The 25,116-nt window shown below is 40.0% G+C and overlaps 1 protein-coding gene across 5 annotated transcripts in view; it reads right to left on the reverse strand.

Annotated features, from left to right (window-relative positions):
• The window catches only part of KIAA0319L (KIAA0319 like), a 133,013-nt gene that overhangs the window by 43,667 nt on the left and 64,230 nt on the right, over nucleotides 1-25,116 (reverse strand). For 4 of the 5 annotated variants that reach the window (XM_053576728.1, XM_053576726.1, XM_053576727.1 and 1 more), the window contains exons 4-5: nucleotides 3,863-4,109; nucleotides 1,466-1,567 (exon numbers count right to left, since the gene is read on the reverse strand). In XM_053576728.1, the coding sequence (XP_053432703.1) occupies nucleotides 1,466-1,567; nucleotides 3,863-4,109 (349 nt within the window). Of the gene's footprint in view, nucleotides 1-1,465; nucleotides 1,568-3,517; nucleotides 3,734-3,862; nucleotides 4,110-25,116 lie in introns of those variants that run through there. The other variant, XM_053576730.1, reaches the window with a different exon arrangement.

Consider the following 25,116-nt stretch of genomic DNA (forward strand, 5'->3'; position numbering starts at 1 on the left):
CTGGGCAGCTGGGATTATAGGCACATGTCACCATGCCTGGCCCTTATCTTTCATTTTCTTAAGTTATAAATCTACATTAGCAGTAGTCTTACTTCTCTTCAAGTTCTACATCTGTTTCTTTTTTTGCTTTGTTTTGTTTTTGTATTTTTGGGGGGTTGTTGAGACAAGTTCTCTGTCACCCAAACTAGACAGCAGGGTTCAATCACAGCTCACTGTAGCCTCAAACTCCTCGGCTGAAGGGATCCTCTCAATTCAGCCTCCCAACTAGCTGGACTACAGTGTATCGCTGGCTAATTTATGTCTGGCTAATTTTTTAATTTTTTTATAAAAAATTCTGTGTTGCCTAGGCTGGTCTTAAACTTCTGGGCCTCAAGCAATCCTCCTGCTTCAGTGTCCCGCAGTGCTGCAACTGCAAGAGTGAGCCACCATGTTGGCCCACATCTGCTATTTGCTAGGTCTTCAGCCAAAATAAACAGATTAATCTGAGTCTCAAGTTTCTTCTTCTTCTTTTCTTTTCCTTTTTTTAAGTTTTGGCCGGGGCTGGGCATGAACCCGTCACCCCAGGTATATGGGTCCAGCGCCCCACTCCATGAGCCACAGGCGCCACCTGGTTCTTTTTTTTTTTTTGCAGTTAAAGTGGCTTTTATTCTACCTGGAGTGCAGGTGGGGTAAGATTCCTGACTAGGGAGAAATCCACACGTGGGCTATAGCAGACAGGGTTTTTTTGTTTTTTTTTTTTTTTTTAAACTAGAGAGAGGAAAGGGAGGGAAGAGATGAGGGAAAAAAAAAATTTTTTTTTTTTTTTTTGAGTAGCTGGGACTATAGGCATATACCAGCATGTCAGGCTAATTTTTCTATTTTTGTAGTGCTGGAGTCTTACTATATCGCTCAGGCTGATCTCAAACTCCTGGCCTCAAGCAATCTTCCTACCTTGGCATCTCGAAGTGCTAGGGTTGCAGGAGTGAGTCACTGACCAGTTTCTTCCTCTTTAAACAAATATAATACAATCTAATGAATAAATTCTACATTGATGAGCATCAGCTACATGGTAGGCAAGGAACTGATGATCTGTACACTATCTCACTTTGCCCCATAAAGTAACTTTATGAGGCAGGAATTATTATCTCCATTTTACAGAGAAAGAAATGAAACTCAGAGAAGTCATTACTTAAAATCATTCAGCAGTAACTGGCTGTGCTAGGATTGTAACCCAGGCTTGACATCAAAGCTATGCTCTCAAAACCTATCTTATATCGCCTCTGGTATTACATAAATATTTGTATACACTCATGCTATAGCCTATCCTCCCAGGAAAAAATAAGTTGAGGTATGTGGATATCATTATAAACTGAAATGTTATTCTAGCCAAGCACAGTAGTGTGTACCAGGAGTCGTAGCTAATTGGGACCCCATTGCTTTAAAAAAAAAAAAAAAAAATTCTATACAAACATAAAGGGATTTTTACCTTCATGTGGTTCTTGGAGAACAAATGCATTTAACTGAACTGCATTCTTAGGCAGGGTCATCTGGACACTCTCTCCAGCAGACACCACCAGTTCCTTTATAACTGGAAACAAAGTAAACACACCACAGATAAGAAATAGATACAGACTGTCCCATTTCTTTCCTTCCTTTATGATCAAACTCCTTTCATGAATGATATTCAGCTCCTGTCATCATTTACTAATCATTTTTCTACTCTCTCATCCTCTGAAATGGGATTCTGCCCCCACCTTTCCATTGGAAAGGATCTTTCAAGGTTACCACTGTTCTGCTACTTAGCACACGTACTGATAAAGCTGTCTCAATCCTCATCCTTTACCTCAGGGGCACCCACTGCTTAGCACCATATCATTCTACCTTTCTACCTTTCCTCCGTTCTCTCTTTTTCTCCACTGTATTTTAACTATAGTCTGTCCCTAAACTCTTTATATCCTGCTTTTCACAGAGTTCAAATTGTTTCAAGTATCACTTCTATGCTGATAAATAATTTTGTAATGAAATACATATAAAGAATCTAGAAGGAAAGGCAAGTATTGGTAGCAAAACCTGCTTGTCTTTCCATTCCCGTTGCTACAACCATAGATTCATGGTTCACACTTAGATTATTTCAAGAATCTTACTTGACTCTCCCTTAGGAGGAGGAGGAGCTAGCTGTCCCAGTCTGATCCACTCTGGTCTTCCTAAAACACGGAACACCATTCATCTTTCCAAAATACTCACCCACCATGTTATTTTCCTATTTAAGAACACCCCACTGCACACCATTAAGACTAAACTTCTAACCTGGCATTAGAGGAACCACCATCGTCTGATCTCACCTCTCATCCTTCCTACTCACTTCTGTCTCTAGTTCTATTAATTTGCCCTCTATGTTCCACAGAAACCATGGTCTACTCTCAAGGACTTTGCTAAAGCTAATTCTTTCAGTTGGGATGTTTGCCTTTCTTTATTCTAAATATAACACTTCTTTTCTAGCTTAAAGTCTGCCTCCTCTCCAAAAAACCTTCCTAGACCATTTCAGTTCAAACTGATCTAATCTTGAACTACTTTAGCATTTTTGGAATACCCAAATCAGCAAAAAGCTATATACCATCTTTATACTATTCACTGCCTAATTCATATATGTCAGGATTTCTCAACCTCAGCCCTATTGCCATTTTGAATGAGATAATTTTTTGTTGGGGAAGGGGAAGCTGTCTTGAGCACTGTAGGAGGGTTAGCAGTGTCCTTGGCCTACACCCACGAGATGTCTATAGCACATCCACCACCACAGTTATAACAATCAAAAACGTTTGTAGACCATTGAGAACCACTGATTATATAAATCTTATTTCTCTGACAATAATTGTTCATTCGGTATGAGACCTTGAAACTAGGAGAGCTTAAAGCAAACAGGCTGGTCCACTCATATTTCAAGATTGGGAGGTTAGATGGGCTTCCTAGACAAATATGAAACTTGATATTTTATCTGCCTCTGGCTGGGAAACGCTGTACTTGAGAAGAAATGAAACCATCCTTTATGGAAGCTTTAGCATTTGGATGCCCCAGGAGATGAAATGAGAACTCTCTGAAGTGACTTTCAAAAACGAAAAAAGAAAAGAAACCACAATACTCAGAGAAAGTATAATGGACCAAAAAAAAAAAAAAAAAAAAAATGGCTATTCAGTATAGAACAACCCAAGCCCTTCGCAATTACACCAAAAATTACAGGCGTTCTGCCTGAATACAAAAATTACTTTGGTGCCTCAGGATTTGAAACCCTAAAATTTCGTGTTCTGTTACCACTCAGGAGACCCTAGGAAATTAAAACTTGGCAAAAATTCATTTCTACTGACTTTACTTCACCCTCTTGACGTTTTCAGGAGATAAAGATCAAATTAGTTTCCCTGATTAACCATTTCTTCTTAATGCCGAAGAACGGCACCTTGTTAAGGCAACACTCTATGTATAAATTTCTTTCCTATGAGTGGCTTTATAATAAAAATGTTATAAAAAGGAGAGATAAATATCTGACCTACAATTAGCCTTTCAGAAAGCAAACAAGTGCATGGATCCAATTCTTTCCTCCCAGTGGCCTCTGTTCTTTGATTTCCTTGAACATTACTTAATTGAATCTTGTCCCTTGAAGTCACAGTGGAATCTTGCTCTAGGAAAATGAACCTCATAAACTTCCATAGGCTGGAGGCCTGTCAAGAAAGGGATCCAGAGCCCCCAAGTCCATGATTACAGAGGTACTGACATGGTTGTTTTTTCTCTATCATGAAGTATTCAAGTCCCTTTTTTCCTCCAAAAGGGAACATTTTGATCAGATACTTCATTTTCCTATTCAGTCTTCAAGGACAGGAACAAAGGGCCTCACCTGGGTGTGGTGTTGGGGTGCTGTGAAAAGAGGCCGGGGGGGTGGGAGTAGAATAGCTGTAAGAAGGAGCCACTGGCAGAGAGGTAGCAATCTGGATTTCCCCAGAACTTTTTACTTGCTGAGTGCTGGGCGTAGGAGCAGGATCCTCCAATATTTCAGGTTGCAATGAAACATTCTTTAGCCAACCAGGCATCTCTGTAGTCAGTTCTGTGGTTAAGAGACTGGAAGTTTTACCTGCCTTGTGGACCTAAAGAAATGCAAAACTTCATCTGAGTAGGCAAAAGTTACACAGTTTGTCAGGTTGTGTCTCATGAAATAATAATAGCACATTAAATGTTTTCTTGAAAAATGTAAAAATGTCAAAAATATTAATCTCACTACCCAAAGAGTGTTAAAAATGTTGATATAAACATTCTCAGTTTTTTTCTGTACGAAGAGTTTTATTTAAAACAAAATAGTCATAACCATACTATGTATACTTTCATCTTTTTTTCTTATTTAACATTTATATTCAATCTTTCTACAAATTCTTAGCAAGCACCAATTATGAGAATCAGGCCTTGTGGATCCAAAATATAAATACATGTAAAACTAATCACTGGGCTCAACAGTGGGGGATGGAGAAATGAAAGCATAATAGACCAAAATGATAACTGTACCTGTAAAAGTTATGATGAACCAAAAAAAAAAAAACAATCTAAGGATACTTAACCTCTTTCTCTTGAAGAGGGGATGAGTGTGGAGAAGACTGGAAGAGAAGAGTCCTAAGCTGAGTTTTAGAGGATAAACAGTTGTTTACTAGACAAAAGGCTAAGGAGAGAGAATGAGTGCAGGCACGAGAGACTGAATTAACACGATATGTGTCGGGAGCTGAGAGCCACAAGCAAAATGAGAGGCAGGAAGTAATGGAAGACAAGCTGGAAATATAGGCAAGGACCAGAGGAAGAAAGCACTATTTGCTATTAAGGAACTAGATAATGGCAAGCAGCTTGGGATACATGCAGAGAAGTGACAAGGTCAGGTTTCTGCTGTACAGGTTGCTTCTTAGTGTATTGGTTTGAAGAGCAGGAATACCACTCAGGAGGGTACTGCATTCATCCAAAAGAAAAATGGTGAGGGGCAAAAACAAAGGTGGTGGTGTGGATTTTTTATTTTTTTTGAGACAGAGTCTTACTATGTCACCCTGGGTAGAGTGCCATGGCATCATAGCTCACAGCAACCTCAAACTCTTGGGCTCAAGCAATTCTCTTGCCTCAGCCTCCCAAGTAGCTGGGACTATACGCACCTGCCACCACACCCAGCTATTTTTAGAGACAAACTCTCACTCTGGCTCAGGCTGGTCTGGAACCTGTAAGCTCAGGCAATCCATTCGACTTGGCCTCCCAGAGTGCTAGGATTACAGGCATGAGCCACTGCATCCTGCCTGTGATGTGAATTTTTAAAAATAAAATTAGTTTAAGTATATTTCACAAAATATACACTACACACTTTTTTTCTTTTTTGGAGAAAGAGACCTTTGTGCTGTTGCCCTGCCCCAGCTAGAGTGCAGTGGCATCATCATAGCTCACTATAGCCTCAAACTCCTGGGGCTCAAGTGATCCTCCTGCCTTGGCCTCCCAAAGTGCAAGGATTACAGGTGTGAGCCACCATACCCAGCCCTAATGTTTTGACAAGTGTATACACCCACACAACCACAATTAAGAGAGAACGTATTTCTATTAGCCCCCAAAGTTCATTCATGTCCCTCTGTAACAAATTCTTGCCTCAGGCTCAGGTAACTACTGATTTGTTTTCTGTCACAGATTACACTGGGTTTTCTTGTATTTCATATGAAAGGCATCATACACATTCTGGATTTGTTTCTGGCTGCCTTCACTCAACATAATATTTCTGAGACTCATTCATGGTACTGTGTATATTAGTACATTCTTTTTTATTACTAAGTAGTAGTCCATTGTAGATATACACCAAAATTTGTTTTCTATTCATCTACTGATGGAAATTTAAGTTGTTTTCAGTTCTCAGCTGTTATAAATAAAACTGCTATCAATATTTGAATACAAATGTTTCCATATATATGTGTTAATTTATCTTGGGTAAATACTTAGGAGAATTGCTAGTTATATGTAAGTTTATCTTTAACTTTATAAGAAACTATGAACTGTTACCCAAAATGGCTGTACCATTTGCGTTTCTACCAGCAATGTATATGTATAGTTCTTGCACATATCTTGTTAAATTTATCCCTAAGTATTTCATGTTTTTGGATAGTATACTTTTTTTTTTTTTTTTTTTTGAGACAGAGTCTTGCTCTGTTGCACAGTAGAATGTAGTGGCATCATTATAGCTCACGGCAACCTCCAACTCCTAGACTCCAGCAATCTTCCCACCTGAACCTCCCAAAGGGCTGGCATTATAGGCATGAGCCACTGTGCCCAGCCAGAATTACATATTTTTTAAAACTTCAAGGTAGTGGGCGGCGCCTGTGGCTCAGTTGGTAAGGCACCGGCCCCATATACCGAGGGTGGTGGTTTCAAACCCGGCCCCGGCTGAACTGCAACCAAAAAATAGCCGGGCGTTGTGGCGGGCGCCTGTAGTCCCAGCTACTCGGAAGGCTGAGGCAAGAGAATCGCTTAAGCCCAGGAGTTGGAGGTTGCTGTGAGCTGTATGATGCCATGGCACTCTACCAAGGGCCATAAAATGAAACTCTGTCTCTACAAAAAAAAAACAAAAACTTCAAGGTAGTATAATGGCTTGAACCTATAGTCCCAGCTAATGGGGAGGCTGAGGTGAAGGATCACTTACGCCTAAGAGTTGAAGCCCAGCCTAGAGTAAGACCCTCGTCTCTAAAACAAAAATTAAATAAAAAATAAAACTTCAATTCCCAATTACTCACAGCTAATATTTAAACATAAATTATTTTTGTGTATTGACCTTGTATCTTGTAATCTTCCTAAATTCACTTAATAGTTCCAGTAGCTTTTATGTAGATTCCTTGGAATTTTCTAGGTACATAATCCTATCACCTGGGAATAAAGGCAGTTTTGCTTCTTCACTTCCAACCTGTATTTCCTTTTCTTGGATTATAACATTGGCTAGAACCTCCATTACAACAGTAAATAAAAGTGGTTAGAGTAACTGTCATCTCATTTTCCTTTAAACCTTTAAGTAGTTTCCATTAATTTCTTTCTTTCTTTTTTTGAGACAGAGTCTCACTATGTTGCCCTCGGGGAGAGTGCCATGGCGTCGCAGCTCACAGCAACCTCTAACTCTTGGGCTTAAGTCCCTCAGCCTCCAAGTAGCTGGGACTAAATGCGCCCACCACAACGCCAGGCTATTTTTTGTTGCAGTTGTCATTGTTGTTTAGATGGCCTGGGCCAAATTCGAACCCACTACCCTCATTGTATGTAGCTGGCATGGTAACCACTGTGCTATGGGTGCTGAGCCTTCTTTTAATTTCTTAAGCATATTTTAAAAAGCTGCTTTCAAGTCTGTCCCTGCTAAATCTAACAGCTGGGCCCCCTCCAAATTAATTTCTATTAACTCCTTTTTTTTCCTTGAGCATGGGTCACACCTTCCTGGTTCTTTCCTTGCAAGTCTTATATTTGGTTGAAAATTGAACATCTTAGATAATATATTGTAGTAACTCTAGATTCTGTTTTAATTTCAGATGCACTGTTGCATCAGAATTTTTAGTAAGTTCCCTGTACTTAAACTGCAGAATCTGACTTCCTCATAGTATGGTGCCACTCTGCTCAATGGTATCTGTGCTCATTTCTCTTTTCTTTTTTTTTTTCCTCAGAATCTATCTCAGTCACCTAGGTAGAATGCTGTGGCGTCATCATAGCTTACAGTAACCTCAAATTCTTGAGTTCAAATGATCCTCTTTGCCTCAGCCTCCCAAGTAGCTGGAACTACAGAATCCCACCAGGATGCCTGGCTATTTTTTTTTTTTTTCTATTTTTAGTAGAGACAGAGTCTCCATCCTCCTCAGGCTGGTCTCAAACTCCCAAACTCAAGCAATCCAATAGCCTTGGCTTCCCAGAGTGCTAGGATTACAGGCATGAGACACTGTGCTGGCCTCTGCTCGGTGTTTTATTTCTATTTTTATTTCAGCCTGGCTTTCCAGGGATCACTCCTGTGGCTGCATAACTGAGTAATCAGCCAGTGACTTGGGCAGAGGCTGCTCACAGACCTTGCACCCATTAAACTTTGCCCTCTGCCAATCAATCTGTGTGTTGCTTAATAACTACATTCAAAGTTGCAGCTAGCCCTCAAGTCTCCCTTAATTGTTACTTTTTATCAGGCTTCATAGGGTCCCTCCTGCACCTGCAGGTAGTTTGCTAGTCAGCCAGGGATGTGTAGAGTTTATTTTAGCCCTTCCACAGCTCTCTTATTTTCAAAATCTTCCCATTAAATTCCTGGCAGGTCCACCACTCACTCCAACAGGCATCGCAACATTGGGCTAGCCAATCTGTGGATTCTCTCCATTCAATCCTAACAAAGTTTGCCACTTTTAGTTGGCAAAGCTGTGAGTTTTCACCCTCTGCCTCAGATCAAGTCTACCCCCTTTGGCAGAAAAGTTGTTAATTTTCATGTTCCACCACTCACTGGTAAAAACTGCAATTCTTGTCACCAGAGCTGAGGTAATAGAGGTAAGAACAGATGGAAGATGTCCCAAAAAGACAACCCCAGACTTCCATCGTACTCAAAGCATAACCAGCTTTTTAAGAATATATCTCAATTTGTTTCTGCCTCTGTTATATTTCTAGTACCCTCAATTGGTTTTGACAATTTTGACCCAGTTTTATACTTGTTTAAACGTGAAAATTACCAATCCTTCTTGCTGTCCTCTTCTCTTTTCTAATTTTTAATATTGTTTCCATTTTTTAAATTCCTTATCCATTCACTCACTTAAATCAGTTTACTTTCATTCTAAGGCCACACATATAATAGCTACTCTGAAGTCTTTGACTACCAACTCTAACATCTGAGTAAACGTGGAGTCAGTTTCTATGGACTGCGTTTTTCCCCTGAGTATGGGTTACTCTTTCCTATCCTCTGCATGTCTAGTAATTTTTAGTTGAATATTAGACACTCTATCTGATACAGGTAGTGACTCTGGAGTCTGCTGTGTTTTCCTTGAAATTATTGGGGAGAGATCCTATTAAAGAAATAACTCACCTGGATTTAAACTGTATGCTCCTCCCCCCCCCACCCGCAATGTTCAATAACTGCTATCTTATAATTCTTACAGCTGCTTTTTTTTTAGCTCAATCCTCTGCAGGCCTGCCTGTGTAATTGATAATTGGCCAGGATTTGGGCCATAGAGTATATCACACAGTCAGGGCTTATGCTCACAGTGTTTTCTGTGCTTCCAGGGATTCCTCCGTAATTTTTTTTGTTGTTGTTGTTGAGACAGGGTCCCACCCTATGCCCCTGAGCAGAGTGCAGTGGGCGTGGTAGCTCACCACAACCTCAGACTCGGGCTGCGGGCACCCCACTGCCTCAGCCTCCGGAAGCCGCTTGCTGTGGCACCCGGCTGGGTTTTTCCATTTTTTTTTCTTTTGTGTGTGTGTGATTTTTGGCCGGGGCTGGGTTTGAACCCGCCACCTCCGGCATATGGGACCAGCGCCCAACTCCTTGAGCCACAGGCGCCGCCCCATTTTTTTTCATGAGTTGGGGTCTCACTGTCGCTCAGGCAAGTCTCAAACTCCTGAGCTCAAGCGATTCTCCCTGCTCAGCCTCCCACAGTGCTGGGATTACAGGCGTGAGCCACCGCGCCCGGCTCCTCCGTAATTTTTTAGCCTTAGATTCTGTGCTATGACACCTCAGGTCCTTAAGACTCAGATTTCTGTCAGCTAGTTCTCCATGGTCGGAGAATGCACTCAGTTCTTTAAAAAGCAGCAAACCAGGGCAGTGCCCGTCGCTCAGTGGGTAGGGCGCTAGCCACATACACTGAAGAGGGTGGGTTCAAACCTGCCTGGGGCCTGTTGAAAAACAACAATGGCAAAAAAAAAAAACAAAACAAAAAGCCAGGTGTTACGGTGGCCACCTATAGTATTAGCTACTTGGGAGGCTGAGGCAAGAGAATTGCTTAAGCCCAAGAGTTTGAGAGTTTGAGGTTGCTGTGAGCTGGGATACCACAGCACTCTACCCAGGGTGACAAATGAAACTGTCTCAGAAAAAAAAGGAAGCAAACCAACACAGCTCACTTTGTGTAAATTCTTTTTTTTTTTTTTTAATTTTTTTATTAAATCATAACTGTATACAATGATATGATTATGGGGCATCATACACTCACTTCATAAACCATTTGACACATTTTTATCACAGTGGTTAACACTTTGTGTAAATTCTATCTGCCTCTCTGATCTCTGCCTTCTCACCAAACTTCTTGGAGTCTTCCCAGGCAGCCATAGATTAGAGGTTCTGCCAGGTATTTTAGCAGAATTTTAGGCCTTCTGCTAAGTTTTCAGATACTTTTTCTATCACAAATCCTTTCTTTGCCACTGTAAGAAAGTAAGGCTGGGGTTTCCACTGCTACTTTCCTCTACTGTGGGAGTTGCCAAATACCCTCAGGGAAAAATTTTGAAGAGCTACACATTCACAATTCTTATCACTTCTAGCTGCTATTTTTTCAAAAGTAAACTCTCCTCTAGTTTCTGTCTGCTTTTGGATCCTTTCCAGTTCTTTAAATACATTTTTTAAATATTTTACAGATTTTATAATAATTACCTGTGGAAAGGTTCAGAAGACCACTTTACTCTGCCATCACTACTAGAAATTCCCCCTGTGGGAACAATTCTAAAATATTAAGGCTCTAATATTTGTGAAGCCGAAATAGATCCGGGATTTGGGGAAAAGAGTCTGAGATGACACCCATGCTTCTAGTCTTGAGTGAGGGACTGACTATTGTAGTGTCAAAAACTAAGATAGACTATAGAAGACCAACATTAAGGAAATTACAGGCAAGTTTTGTTTTAGACATACTCAATCTAAAGTACCTCGGGGAAAGTCAAGTAGGGACTAAGACTTGGAATCAAGCCTCAAAGACAGTAGCTGAAGCCATGTAGTGGATGAACTACAAGAAGAGCATGGAAATAAAGGAACTAGAAATTCAGTAACAGAACATTTGGGAATACCAAGGCTTAAGATGTGAGCAGATGAAATGAACAACAAAACTGACTAACAAGGTATGGTCAGAATTAGGGAAGTATGGGGGTGGCGCCTGTGCTCAAAGCAGTAGGGCGCTGGCCCCATATACCGGAGGTGGCAGGTTCAAACCCAGCCCCAGCCAAAAAACTGCAAAAAAAAAAAAAAAAAGAAAGAAAGAATTAGGGAAGTATGCTGTAACAAGATAAAAGAGAAAACTGCAACCAATATGAAATAATGCAGAAAGGCCCGATCAAACAAAGACTGAAAAAACTCCGCAACTGGCAACTAGGAAGTTACTGGTAAATCCGCAAGAGTGGCTTTGCTGGAAACCAACTCCCACAGGATTAAGGATTAAATACAAGTGGATAAAGAAAAGAAAGCAAGTATAGACTATGCTTGATATTTCTAGATAAAAAGGCAGAGAGAGCAATGGAATAGCAACTAAAGATACAAAGAGATAAGATCAAGGACATATTTGGATGTATTGAGTTTGAACAATACGCATCATGCTCTCCAATAAAAATATAATGATAGAGTCAGTATTGTAGAAATATTTAGGATAGCATATAGGCCCAATTTGGGGAAGTGAATATCAGAGAAACCTTCCTAAAAGAAGTAAAACCAAGTCTTGAAGAGTAAGTAGTTTAAGTAGTGGTTAAGCAAGTGAATGCTAAAAGGTTTAAAAAAAAAAAAAAAAAGGACAAAAAACATGGTGAACTTCCACTTCTAGTCAAGGTAGAAAATAGGGATAAGATTTATTCTCCCACCTAAAACAATTTTCTAAAGCCAGCAATATCATTCAAAACAATGAAAAACAGCAATTAAAAAAGATGAAAGATGGGCGGCGCCTGTGGCTCAGCGGGTAGGGCGCCGGTCCCATATGCCGGAGGTGGCGGGTTCAAACCCAGCCCCGGCCAAAAAAAAAAAGATGAAAGACAAGTAAGGTGAGTCCTGTGATTGTCCCAGCTTGCTGTCTAAAGAATGTTTCTAGGCCATAACACAGGAAACAGGAAGGTGGAGAATATAAATGTCTTAACACAATAACTAAGAAAATGCCAGGGAGGCTATGTTAAGGAGGCTATGCTAGTGTGATGAAAATGTGTCAAACTAGGCGGCGCCTGTGGCTCAGTGAGCAGGGTGCCGGCCCCATACACTGAGGGTGGCGAGTTCAAACCCAGCCCTGGCCAAACTGCAACAACAACAACAAAAAATAGCCGGGCGTTGTTGTGGGCGCCTGTAGTCCCAGCTACTCGGGAGGCTGAGGCAAGAGAATCGCTTAAGCCCAGGAGTTGGAGGTTGCTGTGAGCTGTGTGACGCCACAGCACTCTACCAAGGGCCATAAAGTGAGACTCTGTCTCTACAAAAAAAAAGAAAATGTGTCAAACTGTTTATAAAACCAGTGTATGGTGCCCCATGATCACATTAATGTACACAGCTATGATTTAATATTAATAAAAAAAAATTTTTAAAAAGATGGCAAATTTTATATTTTGCCACAATTAAAAAAAAAAAAGAAAGAAATAGGAAGGGGAAATACAAGCAGAGGCCAGCAGTCCGTTTCTGAGTTAAAGAGGTGTATCTGGGAGTCTGGGAAAGAAGACAGCTACCAGAGACAGAGCTCTGGAAATAGGAAGAAGGGCCACTCAAGTATTCAACTGAGTACAGATCATTTCCTATACATGAAAAAATAACCCAGACTCGGCGCCTGTGGCTCAAGTGACTAAGGCGCCAGCTACATACACCTGAGCTGGCGGGTTTGAATCCATCCCAGACCTGCCAAACAAGGACGGCTGCAACCAAAAATAGCCGGACGTTGTGGCAGGCGCCTGTAGTCCCAGCTACTTGGGAGGTGGAGGCAGGAGAATCACTTGAGCCCAGGAGCTGGAGGTTGTTGTGAGCTGTGATGCTACAGCACTCTACCCAGGGCGATAGCTTGAGGCTCTGTCTCAAAAAATAAAATAAAATAAATAAAAAACATAACCCAAAGCCAGGGAAAGAACTTCCCAAAAGAATTATAGGGAATGGTACTCAATTTCACATGGGCTAAGAATAATACTTATTCTTCAAAATTCACAAGGCATTAGTTAAACTACTAATAAAAGTCTTCCCTCAGCAGTGTGGAAGAAGTAACCCTAGACTAAATGCAGCTCGAGGGTCACATGACAAAGCTTTGAAGCAAGACTCAAAAAAATCAGACTGTTGGCTACTCTTACTAGAGTTAGATGGTATCTCAGAGTAGGCCATTTGATCCTGTAATTCCTCTTCTAGGTGTATATCCAAAGGACCAAAAATCATTTGGCAATAAAGGTATTTGCACCAGATTGTACACTGCAGCTCAATTCATAATTGCCAAGTCATGGAAGAAGTCCAAGTGCCCATCGACCCATGAATGGATTAATAAATTGTGATATATGTATACCATGGAATATTGTGCAGCATTAAAAATAATGGAGACTTTACCTCTTTTATGTTTACATGGATGGAGCTGGAAAATATTCTTCTTAGCAAAGTATCTCGGGAATGGAAAAAATACATCCAATGTACTCAGTACTACTGTGAAACCAATTTAGAATCACTCACACTTGCATATGAAGAATGAAACACGGGCGGCGCCTGTGGCTCAGTGAGTAGGGCGCCGGCCCCATATGCCGAGGGTGGCGGGTTCAAACCCAGCCCCGGCCAAACTGCAACCAAAAAATAGCCGGGTGCTGTGGCGGGCGCCTGTAGTCCCAGCTACTCGGGAGGCTGAGGCAAGAGAATCGCTTAAGCCCAAGAGCTGGAGGTTGCTGTGAGCTGTGTGATGCCACGGAACTCTACCAAGGGCCATAAAGTGAGACTCTGACTCCACAAAAAAAAAAAAAAAAAAAAAAAAGAATGAAACACAACTGTAGCCTAGGATGAAGGAGGGAAGGGGAGGGAGAGGGGAGGGGAAGGGGGTTGGTTGATAGAGGGAGGGTTAGTAGGGGGACCACACCTATGGAGCACAATGCAAGTATAAGTTGGATCTATCAGGTGTAGAACACAAATGTCTTAATGCTGTAATTGGGTAAATGAGGTAAAAGCTATGTTGATTAGTAGGATGTAAGCACTCCAATTTGTACAAATAATCAACACATCGAGTCCCATATAAATGTATTTATGATCTATGTACAAATGACTTAATAAAAAAAAAGAATCAGACCTTTTTCAAATAATTGAACCACATTTCAGAATAAAACACAAGAATACCCACAGTGATACAAAAAGTATCTAGCATCTTACTTGGTAAAATTTACAATGTCTTTAACCCAATCAAAAATAACTGAACAGGAAGCAGGATAATAAATATATAATAAAGAAAAATATCAATTAAGAAGGATCCTGAAATAACAAAGATGATAGAACTGGCAGACAAGGATAAAATAATTATTATGATTACATTCCATATGTTCAGGAAGTTATAGAAAAACTGAACATTAGTAGAGACACAAAAGACATTAAAAATATTCAAATCGAACTTCTGAACACAAATATGTATGAGATATAGGAGATAAAAAAAACTCATGCAGGAATTTGATGGCAGATTAGATGATGAAGTTGAAACGATTAGTAGCCTTGAGGATTTTCAATAGAAATTCTTCAAAATGAAACACTTGTCAGCTGGGTGCGGTGGCTCACACCTGTAATCCTAGTACGTGGGAAGCCGAGGTAGATTGTCTGAGGTCAGGAGTTTGAGACCAGCCTCAGCTAGAGCGAAACCTCATGTCTAAAAAGCCGGGCATTGTGGTAGGAGCCTGTAGTCCCAGCTACTGAGACTGAGGCTGAGGCAAGAGAATTGCTTGAGCCCAAGAATTTGAGGTGGCTGTGAGCTATGATGCCAAAGCACTCTACTGAGGGTGACAAAGTGAGACTCTGTCTCAAAAAAAAAAAAAAAGAAAGGGAGGTGGAGCAAGATGGCAGCCGAGTAACAGCTTCCTTGCATCTGGGCACCGTGAGTCTGGGGAGATAGGACTCCAGGCATCTCTGGCTGGTGGGATCTGCCTATCATCACCCCTGAGAGGATACAGGGAGTCAGCGAGAGACTTCTGGACCCCAAGAGGAGGACTAAAACAGTGGAAAACCAGCAAGTGGTCGCGTGTGTTCAATCCGTCTAAACCTGCCTGCAACTTCCACAGGCACGAGAACTTAAAGAGCAAGAGGAAGTGAAAGGAAAATTAGGGCAAGGAAACAGATAAAAGAAATCACTCATGAGGAAGAATCAGCAGAAAACTCCAGGCAACATGAAGAACCAGTCCAGAACAACCCCGCCAAGGGACCATGAGGTAGCTACTGCAGAGGATTCCACCTATACAGAAATGTTAGGAATGACAGAAAGGGAATATAGAATACACATGTTGAAAACAATGAAAGAAATGATGGAAACAATGAAGGAAACTGCTAATAAAGTGGAAAATAACCAAAAGGAAATTCAAAAACAGAATCAAATAAGAGATGAATGATATGAAGAATATAAAAAGGATATAGCAGAGCTGAAGGAACTGAAACAGTCAATTAGGGAACTTAAAGATGCAATGGAAAGTATCAGCAACAGGTTAGACCATGCAGAAGAAAGAATTTCAGAGGTAGAAGACAAAGTTCTTGAGATAACTCAGATAGTAAAAGAGGCAGAAAAGAAGAGAGAGAAAGCAGAACGTTCACTGTCAGAATTATGGGACTTTATGAAGCGTTCCAACATACGAGTTATAGGAATTCCAGAAGGGGAACAAGAATGCCCCAGAGGAATGGAAGCCATACTAGAGAATACTATAAAAGAAAATTTCCCAAATATCACCAAAGATTCTGACACACTGCTTTCAGAGGGATATCGGACCCCAGGTCGCCTCAACTCTAACCGAGCTTCTCCAAGACACATTGTGATGAACCTGTCCAAAGTCAAGACAAAAGAAAAGATTCTGCAAGCTGCCAGGAGTAAGCGCCAGTTGACCTACAGGGGCAAAGCCATCAGAGTGACCGCAGACTTCTCTAATGAAACTTTCCAAGCAAGAAGACAATGGTCATCTACCTTTAATCTACTTAAACAGAACAATTTCCAGCCCAGAATTCTGTACCCTGCTAAGCTAAGCTTAAAAATTGATGGAGAAATCAAATCATTTACGGATATACAAACATTGAGGAAATTCGCCACAACAAGACCGGCTCTACAGGAAATACTTCAACCTGTTCTGCACACTGACCACCACAATGGATCAGCAGCAAAGTAAGAACTCAGAAATTAAAGGACAGAACCTAACCTCCACACTGATGCAAAAGATAAAACTAAGCAATGGACTCTCACAAAATAAGATGAATAGAATACTACCACACTTATCAATTATCTCAATAAAGGTTAATGGCTTGAATTCCCCACTGAAGAGACATAGATTGGCTGACTGGATTAAAAAACACAAGCCATCCATTTGCTGTCTGCAAGAAACACACCTGGCTTCAAAAGACAAATTAAAGCTCCGAGTCAAGGGTTGGAAGACAATTTTTCAGGCAAATGGAATTCAGAAGAAAAGAGGAGTTGCAATCTTATTTTCAGATACATGTGGATTTAAAGCAACTAAAGTCAAAAAAGACAAAGATGGTCACTTTACATTGGTCAAGGGAAAAATACAACAAGAAGACATTTCAATTCTAAATATCTATGCACCCAATTTAAATGCTCCCAGATTCTTGAAACAGACCTTACTTAGTCTGAGCAATATGATATCTGATAATACCATAATAACAGGGGTCTTTAACACTCCTCTTACAGAGCTGGACAGATCCTCTAAACAGAAATTAAACAAAGATATAAGAGATTTAAATGAGACCCTAGAACAACTGTGCTTGATAGACGCATATAGAACACTCCATCCCAAAGATAAAGAATATACATTCTTCTCATCACCCCATGGAACATTCTCCAAAATTGATCATATCCTGGGACACAAAACAAATATCAACAGAATCAAAAAAATTGAAATTTTACCTTGTATCTTCTCAGACCATAAGGCACTAAAGGTGGAACTCAACTCTAACAAAAATGCTTGACCCCACCCAAAGGCATGGAAATTAAACAATCTTCTGTTGAATAACAGATGGGTGCAGGAAGAAATAAAACAGGAAATCATTAACTTCCTTGAGCATAAATACAATGAAGACACAAGCTACCAAAACCTGTGGGATACTGCAAAAGCAGTTCTGAGAGGAAAATTCACCTCTTTAGATGCCTACATTCGAAAAACAGAAAGAGAGCACATCAACAATCTCACAAGAGATCTTATGGAATTGGAAAAAGAAGAACAATCTAAGCCTAAACTCAGTAGAAGAAAAGAAATATCCAAAATCAAATCAGAGATCAATGAAATTGAAAACAAAAGAATCATTCAGAAAATTAATGAAACAAGGAGTTGGTTTTTTGAAAAAATAAATAAAATAGATAAACCATTGGCCAGACTAACGAGGAATAGAAAAGTAAAATCTCTAGTAACCTCAATCAGAAATGATAAAGGGGAAATAACAACTGATCCCACAGAGATACAAGAGATCATCTCTGAATACTACCAGAAACTCTATGCCCAGAAATTTGACAATGTGAAAGAAATGGATCAATATTTGGAATCACACCCTCTCCCTAGACTCAGCCAGGAAGAAATAGAGCTCCTGAACAGACCAATTTCAAGCACTGAGATCAAAGAAACAATAAAAAAGCTTCCAACCAAAAAATGCCCTGGTCCAGATGGCTTCACTCCAGAATTCTATCAAACCTTCAAGGAAGAGCTTATTTCTGTACTGCAGAAATTATTCCAAAAAATTGAGGAAGAAGGAATCTTCCCCAACACATTCTATGAAGCAAACATCAACCTGATACCAAAACCAGGAAAACACCCAAACAAAAAGGAGAATTTCAGACCAATCTCACTTATGAATATAGATGCAAAAATTCTCAACAAAATCCTAGCCAATAGATTACAGCTTATCATCAAAAAAGTCATTCATAAGGGCGGCGCCTGTGGCTCAAGGAGTAGGGCGCCGGTCCCATATGCCGGAGGTGGTGGGTTCAAACCTAGCCCCGGCCAAAAACCAAAAAAAAAGTCATTCATCATGATCAAGTAGGCTTCATCCCAGGGATGCAAGGCTGGTTATCCACCATATTAACAGAGGCAAAAATAAAGATCACATGATCCTCTCAATAGATGCAGAAAAAGCATTTGATAAAATCCAGCATCCTTTTCTAATTAGAACACTGAAGAATATAGGCATAGGTGGCACATTTCTAAAACTGATTGAAGCTATCTATGACAAACCCACAGCCATTATTTTACTGAATGGAGTAAAACTCAAAGCTTTTCCTCTTAGAACTGGAACCAGACAAGGTTGTCCTCTATCACCTTTACTATTCAACATGGTGCTGGAAGTTCTAGCCAATACAATTAGGCAAGACAAGGAAATAAAGGGAATCCAAATGGGAGCAGAGGAGGTCAAACTCTCCTCTTTGCTGACGACATGATCTTATACTTAGAGACCCCAAAGACTCAACCACAAGACTCTTAGAAGTCATCAAAAAATACAGTAATGTTTCAGGATATAAAATCAATGTCCACAAGTCAGTAGCCTTTGTATACACCAATAACAGTCAAGATGAGAAACTAATTAAGGACACAACTCCCTTCACCATAGTTTCAAAGAAAATGAAATACCTAGGAATATACCTAACAAAGGAGGTGAAGGACCTCTATAAATAAAACTATGAAATCCTCAGAAAGGAAATAACAGAGGATATTAACAAATGGAAGAACATACCATGCTCATGGACGGGAAGAATCAACATTGTTAAAATGTCTATACTTCCCAAAGCAATCTACCTATTCAATGCCATTCCTATCAAAATACCAACATCGTACTTTCAAGATTTGGAAAAAATGATTCAGCGTTTTGTATGGAACCGGAAAAAACCCCGTACAGCTAAGGCTTTATTTTTGTCTCTGTAACAAAAATAAAGCTGGGGGCATCAGCATACCAGATTTTAGTCTGTACTACAAAGCCATAGTGCTCAAGACAGCATGGTACTGGCACAAAAACAGAGACATAGACACTTGGAATCGAATTGAAAACCAAGAAATGAAACTAACATTTTACAACCACCTAATCTTTGATAAACCAAACAAGAACAAACCTTGGGGGAAAGACTCCCTATTCAATAAATGGTGTTGGGAGAACTGGATGTCTATATGTAAAAGACTGAAACTGGACCCACACCTTTCCCCACTCACAAAAATTGATTCAAGATGGATAAAGGACTTAAATTTAAGTCATGAAACAATAAAAATCCTCCAAGAAAGCATAGGAAAAACACTGGAAGATATTGGCCTGGGGAAAGACTTCATGAAGAAGACTGCCATGGCAATTGCAACAACAACAAAAATAAACAAATGGGACTTCATTAAACTGAAAAGCTTCTGTACAGCTAAGGAGACAATAACCAAAGCAAAGAGACAACCTACACAATGGGAAAGGATATTTGCATATTTTCAATCAGACAAAAGCTTGATAACTAGGATCTATAGAGAACTCAAATTAATCCACATGAAAAAAGCCAACAATCCCATATATCAATGGGCAAGAGACATGAATAGAACTTTCTCTAAAGATGACAGACGAATGGCTAACAAGCACATGAAAAAATGTTCATCATCTCTATATATTAGAGAAATGCAAATCAAAACAACCCTGAGATATCATCTAACCCCAGTGAGAATGGCCCACATCACAAAATCTCAAAACTGCAGATGCTGGCGTGGATGTGGAGAGAAGGGAACACTTTTACACTGCTGGTGGGACTGCAAACTAATACAACCTTTCTGGAAGGAAGTATGGAGAAACCTCAAAGCACTCAAGCTAGACCTCCCATTTGATCCTGCAATCCCATTACTGGGCATCTACCCAGAAGGAAAAAAATCCTTTTATCATAAGGACACTTGTACTAGACTGTTTATTGCAGCTCAATTTACAATCGCCAAAATGTGGAAACAGCCTAAATGCCCACCAACCCAGGAATGGATTAACAAGCTGTGGTATATGTATACCATGGAATACTATTCAGCCATTAAAAAAAATGGAGACTTTACATCCTGCGTATTAACCTGGATGGAAGTGGAAGACATTATTCTTAGTAAAGCATCACAAGAATGGAGAAGCATGAATCCTATGTACTCAATTTTGATATGAGGACAATTAATGACAATTATGGTTATGGGGGGGGACAGAAAGAGGGAAGGAGGGAGGGGGGTGGGGCCTTGGTGTGTGTCACACTTTATGGGGGCAAGACATGATTGCAAGAGGGACTTTACCTAACAATTGCAATCAGTGTAACCTGGCTTATTGTACCCTCAATGAATCCCCAACAATAAAAAAAAAAAAAAAAGAAATACCTGCCTAAGTACTACTTATATTACTTAACTTTCATGTACTGGGAAAAATGACTGAAAATAAATAAACAGAACATCAGCAAACCACAAAACAAATTCAAGTGGCCAAATATGCTTGTAGCTACAGTTCTCAAAGGGAGGGGGAAGAAAAACACTGGAAGAAATAACAGTAATTTTCCAAATTTGATGAAAACTATAAATTCACATTCTAATCTAGATTAGGGAAGTTCAACAAACCCTAAGCACACGGAATTATACCAAAGAACAACTTAATGAAATTACAAAGGAAATCTTATAAGCAGGTGGAGAAAAAAAGACATTGTAAATAGAGGGACAAAGATAAAAATTACAGATTTCTCTACTGAAATAATGCAAGCTAGAAGTCATTGGTATAATTTCTTTTTCTTTTTTTTGAGACAGAGTCTCACTATGTTGCCCTCAGTAGAGTACCGTGCTGTCATAGCTCACAGCAACCTCAAACTCTTGGGCTCAAGTGATTCTCTTGCCTCAGCCTCCTAAGTAGCTGGGACTACAGGAGCCTGCCACAACACCCAGCTATTTTTAGAGAAGCAGTCTCACTCTTGCTCAGGCTGGCCTTGAACCTGAGCTCAGGCAATCCACCCATCTCGGCCTCCCAGAGTTCTAGGATTATAGGCATGAGCCATGGCGCCTGACCATCAGTACAGTATCTTTAAAGTACTAAAAGGAAAAAAACAAAACGAAACAAAACACTGTCAACTTAGATTTATTTAAAAGGTGAAAATATTTTTCAAAAACAAAGGTGAAATAAATATACCTTAAGGTAATTCTGATAAGCGAAAGATGTATATTATGAACTCTATAGTAACCACTAAAACTACAGAACAAAGAAGTATGCTTTAAATTTTTGATCACTACTATAACAAATTATTACAAATGTAATGACTTAAACGATACAAATTTATTATCTTAACGCTTCTGAAGCATAGGAATCCCACAAAGATCTCACTGACCTAAAATCAAGGGTTTGATAGGGCTATATTCTTTCCTGAAGGCTTTAGGGAAAGAATCCATTTTCTTGTCTTTTCCACCCACTTCCTTGGCTCATGGTCCCTCACCCCTATCTGCAAAGCAGGCAGTATTACATTTCTCTAGGTTTCCCTTCCACAGTTATATCTTCTACTTTAAAAGACCTTTGTGTTTACATTGGGCCTACCTAGATAATGCAGGATAATAAAAGATAAAATATTCCTATTTTAGGGTCAGCTGATTAGCAGACTTTATTCCATCTTCAACCTTAATTGCTCTTTTCCAAGTAACAAAACATATTCACAGTTCTCTGAGATGAGGGCATTTACATACTTAGTGGCCATTATCTTGGCTATAACAACTAATAAGCCAACAAAGAGGTAAAATAGAGACTCGGTGCCCTTAGCACAGTGGTTGCAGCAAAATAGAGACTCGGTGCCCTTAGCACAGTGGTTGTGGCAAAATAGAGACTCGGTGCCCTTAGCACAGTGGTTGCGGCGCCAGCCACATGCACGGAGGCTGGAGGGTTTGAGCCCCGACTGAGCCGGCTAAACAACAATGACAACTGCAATAAGAAAACAGCCGGTTGGGAAGAATCAACATTTTGTTAAAATGTCCATACTACTGAAAGCAATCTACAGATTTAATGCAATCCCTATTACAGCACCACTGTCATACTTTAAAGAACTTGAAAAGTTCTATTGAAAAAATAGTACTTCATTTTATACGGGATCAGAAAAAACCTCGAATAGCAAATACATTACTCAGAAATAAGAACAAATCAGGTGTCACATTACCAGACTTCAGGCTACACTATAAATCTATAGTGATCAAAACAGCATGGTACTGGCACAAAAACAGAGCGGTAGATTTATGGAACAGAATAGAGAACCAAGAGATGAACCCAGCTACTTATCGTCATTTGATCTTCAAAGGCCTATCAAAAATATTCAGTGACTCCCTATTTAACAAATGGTGCTAGGCGAACTGGCTGGCAACCTGTAGAAGACTGAAACTAGACCCCCACCTTTCACCATTAACAAAAATTGATTCTTACTGGATAAAATACTTAAACTTAAGACATGAAACTATAAAAATACTAGAAGAGAGAACAGAGAAAACACTTGAAGAAATTGGCCTGGGAGAATATTTTATGAGGAGGACCCCCTGGGCAATCGAAGCAACACGAAAAATCCATTACTGGGATCTGATCAAATTAAAAAGCTTTTGCGCAGCCAAGAGCACTGCAAGTAACGCAAACAGACAACCTTCAGAATGGGAGAAGATTTTTGCAAGTTATGCTTCTGACAAAGGTCTGATAACTAGAATCTACAGAGAACTCAACCTAATCAATAAGAATAAAATAAAATAACCCCATTTCTATGTGGGCAAGAGACTTGAACAGAAACTTCTCTGATGAAGACAGGCACACGGCCTACAAACGTGAAAAAATGCTCATCATCCTTAATCATCAGAGAAATGCAAATCAAAACCACTTTGAGATATCATCTAACTCCAGTAAGATTAGCCCATATCACAAAATCCCAAAACCACAGATGTTGGCGTGAATGGGGAGATAAGGGACCGTTTCTACACTGCTGGTGGGAATGCAAGCTAATACAACCTTTTTGGAAAGGAGTGTGGAGAACACTCAAGGAACTAAAAGTAGACCTACCATTTAATCCCGCAATTCCTCTACTAGGTGTATACCCAGATGATCAAAAATTATTTTACAACAAAGACATTTGTGCCAGAATGTTTACTGCAGCCCAATTCATAATAGACAAGACATGGAAACAGCCCAAGTGCCCATCAACCCATGAAAGGATTAACAAATTGTGGTATATGTACACCATGGAATACTATGCAGCCATAAAAAAGATGGAGACTTCACATCTTTTATGTTTACCTGGATGGAGCTGGAACATATTCTTCTTAGTAAAGTATCTCAAGAAAGATAAAAAAAAGTATCCAATGTACTCAATACTACTATGAATTCAATATATAACCACTTACATACTCATACAAATGGCACAACATAACTATAGTCCAGAAAGTAGAAGGGAAGAGGAGAGAGAGGGGAGGGTGGGGGGATATGGGACAAGGGGAGGTATTTGGGGGGACCTCACCTAATGTGCATGATGCAATGGTACATTTCAAAACTATTAAGAGATGAGTATAATTGTGATCGATGTGTTACTCAGTTCAATGTGAACATTTCACATTGTGTATCAAATCAGTACACTGAACCCATAAATGCATTAATGTACACAGTTATGATTTAATAAAAAATAATTAAAAAGAAAAAAAAAAAGAAAACAGCCGGGTGTTGTAGTGGGAGCCTGTAGTCCCAGCTACTCAGGAGGCTGAGGCAAGAGAATCACTTAACCAGTGATTCTCACCCTTCCTAATGCCACAAACCTTTAATATAGTTCCTGTGGGTAGTGACCCACAGGTCGAGAACTGCTGGTTAAGCCCAAGAGTTTGAGATTGCTGTGAGTTGTGATTCCATGGCACTCTACCAAGGGCGACAAAGTGAGACTCTGTCTCAAAAAAAAAAAAAGAGAAGTAAAATAGAATAAAAACATTAATTCAAAAGAAAGCATAAAAGAAAAAGAATGGACACAGAACACATGGAACAAATAAAAAATAAATACTAAATTGATAGATTTCAATCTGATCATATCGATAATTTCATTAAATGTAAGTGGTCCAGCTCCAAGTAATCAATAAAGATTGTCAGACTGAATAAAAAGCAACCCATCAGGTGGCGCCTGTGGCTCAAAGGAGTACAGCGCTGGCCCCACATACTGGAGGTGGCAGGTTCAGGCCACTGCAAAAAAAAAAAAAGAGCAACCCATCTATATGCAGTCTATAAGAAATTCACTTTAGGGGCGGCGCCTGTGGCTCAGGGCGCCAGACCCATATGCCGAGGGTGGCGGGTTCAAACCCAGCCCCGGCCAAACTGCAACAAAAAAATAGCCGGGCGTTGTGGCGGGCGCATGTAGTCCCAGCTGCTCGGGAGGCTGAGGCAAGAGAATTGCGTAAGCCCAAGAGTTAGAGGTTGCTGTGAACCGTGTGACACCACGGCACTCTACCAAGGGCGGTACAGTGAGACTCTGTCTCTACAAAAAAAAAAGAAAAAGAAATTCACTTTAAAGATACAAATAAGTTAAAAGCAAAGAATGGAAAAGATATATCATGCTAACACCAATCAAACCTTAAGTGACTATACTAATGTCAGACAAACAGATTTCAGAGCAAAGAGTATTACCAATAATAAAAAGGATGATATCATAATGATACAGGGGTCACTTCATCAAGAAGAACACGTAACAAGACTAGGGCATGGTGCTTTACACTTATAATCCCAGTACTTTGGGAAGTTAAGGCGGAAGCAAGACCCTATCTCTACAAAAAAAATAAGAAAAATTAACGAGGCCTGCTGGCGGGTACCTGTAGTTCTAGCTGCTCAGGAGGCTGAGATGCAAGGATAGCCTGAGCCCAGGAATTTAAGGCTGCAGTAAGGTGTGATCATGCCACTGTACTTCAGCCTGGGCAACAGAGCAAGACCCTGTCTCTGAAATAACAGGGTGGAAAAAAGAGGACTAACAATCCTGAACATTTACATCTAATAATAAATGTTAAAATACATGT

This window comes from Nycticebus coucang, chromosome 22, assembly GCF_027406575.1.
Source record: "Nycticebus coucang isolate mNycCou1 chromosome 22, mNycCou1.pri, whole genome shotgun sequence".
In the NCBI taxonomy this organism is placed as follows: Eukaryota; Metazoa; Chordata; class Mammalia; order Primates; family Lorisidae; genus Nycticebus; species Nycticebus coucang.